Source organism: Macaca mulatta, chromosome 1, assembly GCF_049350105.2.
Source record: "Macaca mulatta isolate MMU2019108-1 chromosome 1, T2T-MMU8v2.0, whole genome shotgun sequence".
In the NCBI taxonomy this organism is placed as follows: domain Eukaryota; kingdom Metazoa; phylum Chordata; class Mammalia; order Primates; family Cercopithecidae; genus Macaca; species Macaca mulatta.
The window spans coordinates 54496141-54510331 of NC_133406.1; the positions used below are offsets into that span (position 1 = coordinate 54496141).

At 37.1% G+C, this 14191-nt stretch overlaps 1 protein-coding gene across 11 annotated transcripts in view; it reads left to right on the forward strand.

The window, feature by feature from the left end:
• CFHR4 (complement factor H related 4) overlaps positions 1-14191 on the forward strand; it is a 46172-nt gene that overhangs the window by 2672 nt on the left and 29309 nt on the right. For 4 of the 11 annotated variants that reach the window (XM_078002040.1, XM_078002044.1, XM_078002079.1 and 1 more), the window contains exon 2: positions 9427-9603. The exons of 6 other annotated variants lie outside the window; for them this stretch is intronic. In XM_078002040.1, the coding sequence (XP_077858166.1) occupies positions 9427-9603 (177 nt within the window). Of the gene's footprint in view, positions 1-9192; positions 9308-9426; positions 9604-14191 lie in introns of those variants that run through there. One more of the 11 variants, XM_078002072.1, reaches the window with a different exon arrangement.

Sequence of the window (14191 nt, forward strand, 5' to 3'; positions counted from 1 at the left end):
CCCAATGCATTACAATCAGTTGCCATTGTACTTCTTTGGGACGCTCAAATTTGTTTCAAATCTCACTAAGAAGCTGGCTTCTGTGTGTATTTCATGTGCCCCCAATAAGCTTTGGCGTAACAAAAGGTTCCAGGATTTCCTTGACTTTTCCTACTACACACCCAGTTCCAATAATTTCTCTATGAAACTCCAGTGTCTTCTAGTGGGAGAAACGATTTTTAGAAATCAACCTAAACTATGAAAACCTCACTTCAGGTTTGAAAATATCATTTATTAAGAAAAAGAATTTTTGGCCGGGCATGGTGGCATGGTGGCTCATGCCTGTAATCCCAGCAATTTGGAGGCTGAGGTGGGTCAATCTCCTGAGGCCAGGCCTCTCTTGTTGACCAGCCTGGCCAACATGGTGAAACACTGTCTCTACTAAAAATTCAAAAAATTAGCCAGGCATGGTGACAAACACCTGTAATTTCAGCTACTCAGGAGGCTGAGGAAGGAGAATCACTTGAACCTGGGAGGTGGAGATTGCAGTGAGTCAAGATCGCACTACTGAACTCCAGCCTTGGCGACAGAGCAAGACTGTCTCAATAAATAAATAAATAAAATTATTTCCTTTAGTTTATTTCCCTTTCTTCCTCGGACTAAATATCCTGCAACCATAAGAAAACGTAGGAGTATCTCAGGACGTTACACAAAGCAGGGAAGGTTAGATTTTCCAATACGGAGGAGACTCAGCAGAAAACTGTGCATCCATGGTTGAAGGGCTGGGTCGGAGAAGTTGTCATGAGTCACCCAACAAACCTCTAGGGCCAGTTCTGTAACTAGCAAATGCTTCCTACAAAGTAAAGATGTCACTTCTCTGAATTTAGTCTTCTCATCTGCACACTAAAGCTGTCATGCCACTAGCCTCCTTCCAGTTCTCTCTGATTTATGATGATTCAAACTTACAGATTTTTCTTTAGTTATATTCTTAAGATTTCATAACAAATATAATGTAAATATTATTTTCTATCATTGTTTCAGAATTATGAAGAACTTGATATAAAGAAACTTGTTTTGAAATTATAAACAAACATAAAATGTATGCTATTTAAACTGTGTTGTTCAACATTCTCTATGTATATGCATATATATATACATATACATATGGAATGTATAAATATATATGTATATTCGTGTGTGTGCCTATATTTTTATATCAATAATATATCTCACCTGATACATGAATTCTAACAAACAAAATGCCACAAAACACAACAAAATATTTTATTTCTGGAGATAATTTGCTACATTTCCGATTTTTTCTCATGTTACAGTAATATTTATTTTCTCTCTTTTCCAAAAAACAGTCATTGCTAATATGTGCACCCTAAACCGACAGCTTTAGCATAACTTGGTATAGTTTTAGATAAGCTCAGTTTAAGTTAATGCTGATAAAATTTCCAGAATTGCCAAAGAGACCATACTACGTAGGAGAAGTGGAGAAAGTGGAATGAGGTTCTTCTTGTACTGTTAGCTGATTTGGGATCCATTAAGGATTTTAAGTGGAGAAATAAAATGACCAGATGAAGGGTCATTAATTTATACACAAGAAAATAGATTATAAAGATGAGAAGTGAAGATAAGGAAACTAGTTATGGTTGCTGTAATCCCAGAAGAAAATGGTTGAGAGAAGCTGATATCAAAGATTATTGCCTGGGTTTTTTTGTGCCTGTTGTGTTTTTTTGTTTGTTTGTTTTGATAGAAAAATTGAATGAAAGGGAACACCACAAATTCAGAATTTTGGTTAAGTTTGAGAGAGGTAATGAGAATGATTAACATGAATTTCTCCCCCCAAAAAAATTCTGTCAATAATTACCATATTATGAATAAATAGAGCATGGGTTATTTTTGCAGCTGACTCAGAGAAAATAGCTGTCACAGCAAACCTATGTCTATATTGAAATTCATATATACATTTAAAGAATATTACTCTACCCCATTTATCTCAAGAGAACTAACCTTCAAATCAAGGAAAATCAGCAACATATTTTTAATTAAAATTTTAACTTCTTTCAAAAACACCTTTATTATTTATCTATTAAGAACAAATAAATCATTCATGAGGCATTCAAGTCAAAAAAGAATTTTTACTTTTTTGTTGGCGGATTTACCTAGTGGAAACAACATTTATATTTAGCTTTTAAAAGTAAATTCCACTGATACCAGATGAGGAAACATTGAACTAACAACGCAATTAAGTGGAAGAAAATGAAGATATTCATTAATAAGCCTAATATTAATAGACAATAGTGGTACTGAAAGAAACATCTATCTCTTCTAGACTTCACAAGGAATGATGTTTTTCATTATCAACGAATTAATCTCAACTGCATGGTTTGCCCACCAAATATCATATCTGTAATAGTGTATTGCACTCACTCTACCACATTTTAAAATGATTGGTATCAAACTATCATGGCATGGAAGACAATATATAGATAGTTGAAGAGTTAAAGAAATTATAGCACAAGAAGCATGCAAAAAGGTACAGTTATAGCATTATGATGACTGTCGAGGTATTTCAAAACACTTATGAAGGGGAGCAAGTTAGCTTTTGATGAAGACTGTCACAGTCAGTGAAGCAGGTAACAGTTTTATCTAACATCGAGTCAAAGGTTGAGTGACTTTCTAAAAGGGTGACCTTTACAAATATTGCCATATGTTGTGGGGATGGCGGGGTAGAAGAGTTGATCTCTTCTGAGCCCTCCACATTTTAAGTTGTATGATTCAAAATTACACATACAAACCTTGTTTTAATTATACTCTATTTTTAAAACTGCAGTTATCTTTTGAGTTGATTTTATAATTTATTTTTCTTTTAAATTTGACTTGAGCTCACAAGCAGTTCCTTGGAAAATATATTTCACTACACAATTGAGCGATCTTCACTTATAAGTACTGTTCAGAAAAGATGTTAGAAAGAGATTAATGAACACAAGAAAATGATAACCCACATTCAATTTATGTTTGGCTGATAGTACGTGGAATACCATTGTTTGTCTTCAGATGTAAAAGGTTTACCAACACAAGAAGCAGATTTTCTTTTTATTTGAGAATAATTGTATTCTCAAATCTCGGTAGCTTAATAAACCAAAGTTTATGTCTTGTTCACACTTTGTTTTCAGTGTAGCTTAGAATCTTGTTTATTACAAGAATTCTAAGACTCAGGTGACACAGACCTAATCTCTCTACGTGCTTCCATGATAACTCTTAACAGTTGGGAAGAGAACACAAAAATTTCCCCAATGGCTTCTTAAAATCCCCCCCTATCTGAATATTAACTCTCATTTACACCTATTATATATTACAACACTCTCGGTTGAATTTGCACCTGCTTAACTTCATTAATACATAAAAACTTTGCTCCATTCCCTCTTTTCAGTTGTTAATGTCACAGAACTGCTTCTTTACACATCATGTGCCCAAAATGTAATAATTCATTTAAATGCATTGTTTTCTTAAATTATGTAGAAAATGAAATGTGAAGTTATAAATCAAAGCTACAACAATAAAAGCTTTCAGGTTAATAATTGTTTTTCTAAACTTCACTGGTCTTTTAAATCATATAGAAAATCAAAAAAAAAATGGAAACAAAACTATTGTTACTGTAATGCTGGTCTTTTTAAATTGCCCGTGTATTTACCTTTAATGAGGTCATTATTTCTTCCTTCACTGTCCAGTTACTGTCCAGTATTATTTCACTTTACCCTTCAGGACTCTATTAGACATTTCTTGAAAGTCAAGTCTAGTGGTCTCAAACTCCCTGAGCTTTTGTTTATCTGGGAATGAGTTAATTTCTCCTTCACTTTTGAAGGACACTTTTGACAGATATGGGATTCTTAGTTGAAAGACATTTTTTCTTTTAGCATATTGAACATATTGGCCCAACACCTTCTGGCCTATAAGTTTCTGATGAGAAATCTCCTAATAATCTTACTAAGAAATACTTACCTGTGAGAAATTGCTTCTCTCTTGCTTCATTCAAGACTCTCTGTGTCTTTGCTATTTAAAAGTTTGATTATCACCAAGTATAGTATCTCATTCCTGTAAAACCAGCACTTTGGAAGTCTGAATGGGGAGAGTTGCTTAAAGCCAGCAGTTTGAGGCCAGCCTGGCTAGCATGGCAAAACCCTGTCTCTAAAACAACAACAACAACAAAAAGTCTTCAGGTATGGTGAAATGCACCTGTAGTCCCAGCTACTCAAGAGGCTGAAGTGAAAGGATCACTTGAGTCCAGGAGGTCGAGGCTACAGTGAGCAGTGATCACATCACTGCATTCCGACCTCGGTGCCAGAGCATGACCCTGTCAAAAAAATAATAAAAAGTTATATTAAATTAAAAACTTACCCTGATATAGTAGAGCATGCCTGTAGTCCTTACTATTGAAAAGGCAGAGGCAGTAGGATTGCTTTGGACTAGGAATTTGAGATTGCAGTGAGCTATGATCACATCACTGCACTCCTGCCAGGGTGACAGAGCAAGACCCTATCTCTACAAATTAAATAACTTAATTCAATAAAAGCTTGATTTTTTAAATTATACTTTAAGTTATAGGGTACATGTGCACAACGTGCAGGTTTGTTACATATGTATACATGTGCCATGTTGGTGTGTTACACCCATTAACTCGTCATTTACATTAGGTGTATCTCCTAATGCTATCCCTCCCCCCTACCCCTCCCTACAATAGGACCTGGTGTGTGATGATCCCCTTCCTGTGTCCAAGTGATCTCATTGTTCAATTCCTACCTATGAGTGAGAACCTGTGGTATTTGGTTTTCTGTTCCTGCGATAGTTTGCTGAGAATGATGGTTTCCAGCTGCATCCATGTCCCTACAAAGGACACAAACTCATCCTTTTTTATGGCTGCATAGTATTCCATAGTGTGTATGTGCCACATTTTCTTAATCCAGTCTGTCATTGATGGATATTTGGGTTGATTCCAAGTCAGTGCTATTGTGAATAGTGCTGCAATAAACATACGTGTGCATGTGTCTTTATAGCAGCATGACTTATAATCCTTTGGGTATATACCCAGTAATGGGATGGCTGGGTCAAATGGTATTTCTAGTTCTACATCCTTGAGGAATTGTCACACTATTTTCCACAATGGTTGAACTAGTTTACAATCCCACCAACAGTGTAAAAGTGTTCCTATTTCTCCACATCCTCTCCGGCACCTGTTGTTTCCTGATTTTTTAATGATTGCCATTCTGACTGGTGTGAGATGGTATCTCATTGTGGTTTTGATTTGCATTTCTCTAATGGTGAGTGATGATGAGCATTTTGTCATATGTCTGGTGGCTGTATGAATGTCTTCTTTTGAGAAGGATCTGTTCATATCCTTTGCTCACTTTTTGATGGGGTTGTTTTTTTCTTGTAAATTTGACTGAGTTCTTTATAGGTTCTGGATATTAGCCCTTTGTCAGATGAGTAGATTGCAAAAATTTTCTCCCATTCTGTAGGTTGCCTGTTCACTGTGATGGTAGTTTCTTTTGCTGTGCAGAAGCTCTTTAGTTTAATTACTTCTCAATGGTCAATTTTGGCTTTTGTTGCCGTTGCTTTTGGTGTTTTAGACATGAAGTCCTTGCCCATGCCTATGTCCTGAATGGTATTACCTAGGTTTTCTTCTAGGGTTTTTATGGTTTTAGGTCTAACATTTAAGTCTCTAATCCATCTTGAATTAATTTTCGTATAAGGAGTAAGGAAAGGATCCAATTTCAGCTTTCTACTTATGGCTAGCCAATTTTCCCAGCACGATTTATTATATAGGGAATCTTTCCCCCATTTCTTGTTTTTGTCAGGCTTGTCAAAGATCAGATATTTAGAAAACCCTATTGTCTCAGCCCAAAATCTCCTTAAGCTGATAAGAAACTTCAGCAAAGTCTCAGGATACAAAATCAATGTACAAAAATCACAAGCATTCTTATACACCAGTAACAGACAGAGAGCCAAATCATGAATGAACTCCTATTCACAATAACTTCAAAGAGAATAAAATACCTAGGAATCCAACTTACAAGGGTTGTAAAGGTCCTCTTCATGGAGAACTACAAACTACTGCTCAGTGAAATAAAAGAGGACACAAATAAATGCAAGAACATACCATGCTCATGGATAGAAAGAATCAATATTGTGAAAATGACCACACTGCCCAAGGTAATTTATAGATTCAATGCCATCCTCATTAAGCTACCAATGACTTTCTTCACAGAATTGGAAAAAACTGCTTTAAAGTTCATATGGAACCAGAAAAGACCCCACATTGCCAAGACAATCCTAAACCAAAAGAACAAAGCTGAAGGCATCACACTACCTGACTTCAAACTATACTACAAGGCTACAGTAACCGAAACAGCATGGTACTGGTACCAAAACGGAGATATAGACCAATGGAACAAAACAGAGCCCTCAGAAATAATACCACACATCTACAGCCATCTGATCTTTGACAAAATCTTGATTTTAATGTATCTTGATATCTATCTCTTTGAGTTCATTCTCATTAAGTTCATTAAGTTTATTGAAGGTCTCTATCAATGCCATTATTTCTTCAAACATTCTCTATTCATCTTTCTCTCTCTTCTCCTTCTGAAGTCCACTTTGTGTATGTTGGTTGGCTTCCTGGTGTCCTGTATTCCTTAGATTCTCTTCACGTTATACTTTAATCTCTTTTTCTTTTATTCAGATTCAATAATTTTGGTTTTCCTAAAATTGTTGATTCCTTTATCTGCCTGCTATATGCTTCTGAATCTCTTTTTTTATCTTTTTCCTTTTCAATGATTGTACTTTGTGCCTTCACAATTTCTTTTTGGTTCCTTTTCAGGCTTTCTATCCTTTATTCATATTTCCATTTTGATCATACATCATTTTCTTTCTTCACATCTTTCTTTACTTCTTTCAACATCTTTAATACAGTTATCTTAAAGTTTCTGTCTAATAGACCTACCATCAGAACTTTTTCAGGGAAACTTTCAGTTTATTTTTTTTAATAGGCCATATTTTCCTATTTCTTTATATGACATAAATTTTTTGTTGAAAACTGAACATTTTAATCTAATAATGGGTAACAATGGGAATCAGATTCTCCTACTTCTACATGTTTGCTGAGGTTCTTTCTGCATTGTTTTCATTTATTGTTTTTGTCTCAATGCTGTAGGCTATGTCTGTGTCAAGAATTAGCCTGTAGTATAGACTTTAGGTTGTCTCCAGTGTTTTCCAAGCCTGCACTTTTTCCTAAGTGTTCATAGTCATTTTCTAATTTTCCCCATTCATGCGGTTACTTTTGAATATCCTAGTGTATCTCCCCTTGGACAAATTCACATCAGCCAAGGAGAGGGAATTGCAACAATGGAGAAAGCTGCAAAAACAATGGCCGCCTATCTTTCTCTCTGCATCTCTGTGATCAAAGAACCCAGCAATCAGATCACAAATCTCAAATATTTGAAGAATCGAGTTGTTTTCGACACTCTGGCTCCCCGATGCTATGCACAGGTTGCTCCAGAAATACACATACAGCTGCCTATCATGTGGCTAAGGAGCATGGTATGAACATATGCCACCGTGCTGGGAGCTAAAATCGACTGAATGTGAGTGCAACTTATGATCCAAGTCACCCCTAGAAGTTGTAGGCCTTCAATAGACTCCAAAAATAGTACAATCAGACAAATTCTGGCCATGCAACTGTAAAGGTGAGGAGTCAAATTCCAGGTGTTTTCTCCTCCGCCATCTTCCCAGATTTCTTTTTCTATATTTCTTACATTGCTTTCAGTAAATAGAATAACAAGCTAATGAATTTAATCTTTATTATTATTATTATTATGCTTTAAGTTGTAGAGTACCTGTGCACAACGTGCAGATTTATTACATACGTATACACATACATGTGCTGTGTTGGTGTGCTGCACCCATTAACTCGTCATTTACATTAGGTATCAAACAAAAACACTACTAACTCCATCCATTGAGTTGTTCTGAGAAGAAAAGGCAGGACTCTGAATTCTGATGGAAGGGAACAGAAAGAAAAAAAGACCAAGGACTGAAGGACTGAATTGGTGAAAGCACCTTTGTCTTTCTTCTTCTTCTTCTTCTTTTTTTTTTTTTTTCAGGTTCAATTACCAAAAAGAAATTTTATTGAAGTTTGACATCACAGACTTTACAATGAAAATCACTGTACAGGATATTCTGTGTTTAAAATAACACTACCCATGTTGACAATGCCAAGTCATTCACACTAAGGCCAAGTGAAAGTCATTCCCTAACAATGCTTTTTTCCCAACAACACTGTATTATATTAGAAAGGTGTTTAGGCATTGTTTGGGTTGTAGTTCAGAAGGAAATGCTGAAAGATGTTTTCATAAAACTTATATTTGGGGAAATATTTTCATGAGCTGAAAAGAGCTTATAAATGGGAGAGTTCCCTGATTCCCCTCGCGAGACATGCAACAGGGGTGTCACCTGCTTTGTCGCCCCGCAGCTCAAACCCCTAGGGGCTGTTGGCAGACGGGCAGGTGCAAAGGCCGGCATAAGTGCTTTTGAGTTCTGGCCCCAGGGCAGAGTCTAGGGGTAGATGTCTGACTACAGAAGCCCAGGTGGATGTGTGTTACAAAACTCAGATTTGCTGTCTGCAGACGGCTTGCGTGTTAATCAGTTCAAAGGACCCTCTGCCTTATATAAAGAGCCTGGGACCAGTGTATAGCCTTCTGTATCCTGAGCCTTTGCCCTGTGTTCCGAAAGAATTGGATCACATGCGGGCTCAAAGGATGAGTGCAAGATTTTATTGAATGATGGAGGTGGCTCTCAGCAAGTTCGAAGGGGAGCCCGAAGTAGGGGATGGAGTGGGAAGGTAGTCTTCCCCTGGAGTTGGGCCATCCAGCGGCCAGATTTTTCTCCGACCTTCCCCAGCGGAACCCACCTCCCTCAGCATCCAGACATCCCTCCTCTTCTCTCTCTGCCGCCGTGTTCCGCTGTGATTAGTCTTGATGTTCAGCCGTCTAAGTGTGCCCGCTAAGGTGCTGGGTTTATGTGGGGACTGGATGAGGAGCATGGAGGGCCAAAAGGCAACATTTTGGACAGGAAAACAGACATATCTGTCCTCATTTAAGGTTGGGGTGGGGCCTTTCCCGGGGCACTGCCCTCTTCTACCCAGTATTTGCCTGTCTCCTTTCCTTATCAAAGACTCTCACTAAATCAACCAGAGCTAAGATATGTGTACTCAAGGAGAAAAGCTGAAAGGCTTCTGTGAAGAATACATGGATGGTTAACACTGGTAAGTCCTTACTCAGGCCTTCCTTCTTATTTGCATTTTTACTGTGTTTCTAGCAAGAATGTACTTTATTTTAATGGGTAGTCATTTCTACATAGTCCACACAGCCATTTTCTTTTCAGAAAAAAAATATAATCCTCCTTATATTCAAAATGGTGTCTACACACCTGAAAGGGCAAAACGCAGAACTGAAGATTTAATCATATGTAAGTGTATAGATGGCTTTTATCCTGCAACCCAGGGAACCAGGACAAATGCACTAGTAGTGGGTGGGTACCTACTTGCTCCAGGATGTAGCGGTAAGTTCCAGTCCATGTATTGACTTTACATTTAAAATCTGAAATTACTTTCTCTTAAATGCAAAAAATAGGGGAAACAATAAATTTCAATATTTTAGTATATGGAGTTTTGAGAACTCTTTGTTTTCCAAAGTAGACAATTCTAAGTAGAATTTAAAACAATTTTTGTAAACTAAATTCTTTTTAATGTTTGCCACTCAGAATTATACAGATGTAAGTGTGTGTACGAATAGGTATGTCTCTATTCTTCCAATGTCCAAAATAATACACTGGGTGAGACAAGTACCCTCTAAAGCCTAGTATGTTAATTATGTATGGTTGTGTAACATATTTTGCTAAAAACATATTTGCTTAAAACAACAAACCTTTATTTTATCACAGATTTTGTGGGTCAGGCATTTGGGAGTGACTTTGCTGTTTAGTTCTGTGTCAGATTATCTCCTGTGTAGCTGTCAAGGATGTTGGCCTGGGCTGCGTGACCTAACAACGTGGCTGGGCTGCAGGATCTGCTTCCAACATGGCTCACTCACACAGATTTTGGTAGGAGGCCCCAATACCTTACCACATTGTCCCCTTCACAGGTTGCTTAAATGGCAACTAAATTTCTCCAGAGCTAAAGATTCAAGAGAGAGAGAGTGAGGAGGAAGAGGAAGCCTTCATGTCATTTATCACCAAGTTACACACTCTCACCTGAGCCATATTTATTCTTCAGAAATGAGTCACTAAGTCCAGCACACAACAAGTGGAGAAGAATTAGACTCCACTATTTTGAGGAAGGAGTATTGAAGAATTTGCGGAATTTCCACAAATCATCAAATGTAGCAAAAGGTCTTTCACGTCAATACAGTGTTTTATTTCTATGATGGTTCTTTTGCCTTTTTCGGGTTTTTTTCTGTCTCTACAAACATATTCTTTTTTCTCTCTTGAAGTACATTGTAAAGGGAACCATACTTAAAGTGGATAGTCCATGACAGAAAAATGTTCTTTTCTGTTGCCCAGGCTGGAGTGCAGCAGCGCAATATACGTCACTGCAATCTTGACCTCCTTGGCTCAAACGATCTTCCCACTGCAATCTCCTAAGCAGCTGGGAATATAGGCATGTGTCATCATTCCCAGTTAATTTTTTAATTAATTTTAATTTTTTATTTTTATTTTATAGACACAAGGTCTTTCTATGATGCCTAGGTTGATCTCAAACTCCTGGCCTCAAGCAGTCCTTGCACCTTGGCCTCCCGAGGTGTTAGGATTATCATGCCCAAGCCCAGATGAATTGCCAAAAGCATGAGCTCTTAAAAGAGGTAGCTATTGTAACTGTGAAATCAATTTCAATGGGCATAAAAACTGTAAGGAAAATATGTAATTATTCTATAGTTGGCTTATGAAAATCCTAGATCAGCCCAAATGCTTCTGGAACAACTGAATCCCAGTTATATCTGGTTTTCTGCAAAAGTATTTTACAAATGACCTTCTGAAATTTGTGTGGAAAAGATGGAGAAACTGACTGGTTTGATGATTTATCAAGTAGTTTGTAGTTTTATTAAATATGTTTTTCCTGATTCTCAGTTACAGCGTTTTATTCTCAGGCTTTATTACTCTTTTGTGTCTGCCCATAGTTTAATGATGTAGGAGAAATGCAGTATAAATTCACAAACGAAATGCTACAGCAGATGGTGATACTGAATCTGCATTAGTATAGATTCATGATTCCAGAAGAATCCTATGTGCAAAGCTAAATCTAATAAAATTAAATTGAGTAGTGGTAACTGTAAGATCCTGGTCCTGCGTCAAAGGAATCAGCTGTACTGGTACAAAGAGATTAGCAACCACTATAAAAATCAGTGAGCATGTTAATCAATATTAAGGTCAGTTTGAGTTAACATTGTGATAGAACCATCATAACTGCTTATGAGTCTACAACTTATATTGGTAGAAGATTAAGAAATAGAATGAAGCTTCTCTAAGTTCTGCTGACTTCAATGCCAATTAGATCATTGGTGGAATTTTTTTTTTCTTTAGAGAACTACCATGTGAAAAAGATAAAAGTGTTCTAAATTTGCTCAGTAAAAAAGAAAAGTCATGAAGTGGCTCAAGCTTGTGGAATTAATGATAATGATAGCTACTTTTAATTATAATTCCTTTTTGATTTTTTTGAAAAGAAATTTCAGCAGACTATGTCACTTACATTCTATGAAACACCATCATGAGATAGATAACTATACTTGTTCTGAAATCAGAAAACTAAAGATTAAATCTCTGCTCTACCATTTAATGGAAAATTTAATTGAGTTTCTTAAGGCTCACTTACTGCAAATCCAAAAACTCAAGCTTATCCAAGGTGGAATTAGTCTTTTTTAAAAATTATTATTATACTTTAAGTTCTAGGGTACATGTGCATAATGTACAGGTTTGTTACATATGTATACTGGTGCCATGTTGGTGTGCTACACCCATCAGCTCGTCAGCACCCATCAACTCGTCATTTACATCAGGTATAACTCCCAATGCATTTCCTCCCCCCTGCCCCCTCCCAGTGATAGGCCCCAGTGTGTGATGTTCCCCTTCCCAAGTCCAAGTGATCTCATTGTTCAGTTCCCACCTATGAGTGAGAACATGCGGTGTTTGGTTTTCTGTTCTTGCGATAGTTTGCTGAGAATGATGGTTTCCAGCTGCATCCATGTCCCTACAAAGGACACAAACTCATCCTTTTTTATGGCTGCATAGTATTTCATGGTGTATATGTGCCCATTTTGTTAATCCAGTCTATCACTGATGGACATTTGGGTTGATTCCAAGTCTTTGCTATGGTGAATAGTGCCGCAATAAACATACGAGTGCTTGTGTCTTTATAGCAGCATGATTTATAATCCTTTGGGTATATACCCAGTAATAGGATGGCTGGGTCATATAGTACTTCTAGTTCTAGATCCTTGAGGAATCGCCATACTGTTTTCCATAATGGTTGAACTAGTTTACAATCCCACCAACAGTGTACAAGTGTCCTATTTCTCCACATCCTCTCCAGCACCTGTTGTTTCCTGACTTTTTAATGATTGCCATTCTAACTGGTGTGAGATGGTATCTCATTGTGGTTTTGATTTGCATTTCTCTGATGGCCAGTGATAATGAGCATTTTTTCATGTGTCTGTTGGCTGTGTGAATGTCCTCTTTTGAAAAGTGTCTGTTCATATCTTTTGACCACTTTTTGATGGGGTTGTTTGTTTTTTTCTTGTAAATTTGTTTGAGTTCTTTGTAGGTTCTTGATATTAGCCCTTTGTCAGATGAGTAGATTGCAAAAATTTTCTCCCATTCTGTAGGTTGCCTGTTCACTGTGATGGTAGTTTCTTTGGCTGTGCAGAAGCTCTTTAGTTTAATTACTTCTCATTTGTCAATTTTGGCTTTTGTTGCCGTTGCTTTTGGTGTTTTAGACATGAAGTCCTTGCCCATGCCTATGTCCTGAATGGTATTACCTAGGTTTTATTCTAGGGTTTTTATGGTATTAGGTCTAACATTTAAGTCTCTAATCCATCTTGAATTAATTTTCGTGTAAGGAGTAAGGAAAGGATCCAGTTTCAGCTTTCTACTTATGGCTAGCCAATTTTCCCAGCACCATTTATTAAATGGGGAATCCTTTCCCCATTTCTTGTTTCTCTCAGGTTTGTCAAAGATCAGATGGCTGTAGATGTGTGGTATTATTTCTGAGGACTCTGTTCTGTTCCATTGGTCTATATCTCTGTTTTGGTACCAGTACCATGCTGTTTTGGTTACTGTAGCCTTGTAGTATAGTTTGAAGTCAGGTAGCGTGATGCCTCCAGCTTTGTTCTTTTGACTTAGAATTGTCTTGGAGATGCGGGCTCTTTTTGGTTCCATATGAACTTTAAAGTAGTTTTTTCCAATTCTGTGAAGAAACTCATTGGTAGCTTGATGGGGATGGCATTGAATCTATAAATAACCTTGGGCAGTATGGCCATTTTCACGATATTGATTCTTCCTATCCATGAGCATGGTATGTTCTTCCATTTGTTTGTGTCCTCTTTTATTTCACTGAGCAGTGGATTGTAGTTCTCCGTGAAGAGGTCCTTTACATCCCTTGTAAGTTGGATTCCTAGGTATTTTATTATCTTTGAAGCTATTGTGAATGGAAGTTTATTCATGATTTGGCTCTCTGTTTGTCTGTTACTGGTGTATAAGAATGCTTGTGATTTTTGCACATTAATTTTGTATCCTGAGACTTTGCTGAAGTTGCTTATCAGCTTAAGGAGATTTTGGGCTGAGACAATGGGGTTTTCTAAATATACAATCATGTCATCTGTAAACAGGGACAATTTGACTTCTTCTTTTCCTAACTGAATACCCTTGATTTCTTTCTCTTGCCTGATTGCCCTAGCCAGAATTTCCAACACTATGTTGAATAGGAGTGGTGAGAGAGGGCATCCCTGTCTTGTGGCAGTTTTCAAAGGGAATGCTTCCAGTTTTTTCCCATTCAGTATGATATTGGCTGTGGGTTTGTTATAAATAGCTCTTATGATTTTGAGATACGTTCCATCAATACTGAATTTATTGAGCGTTTTTAGCACGAAGGGCTGTTGAA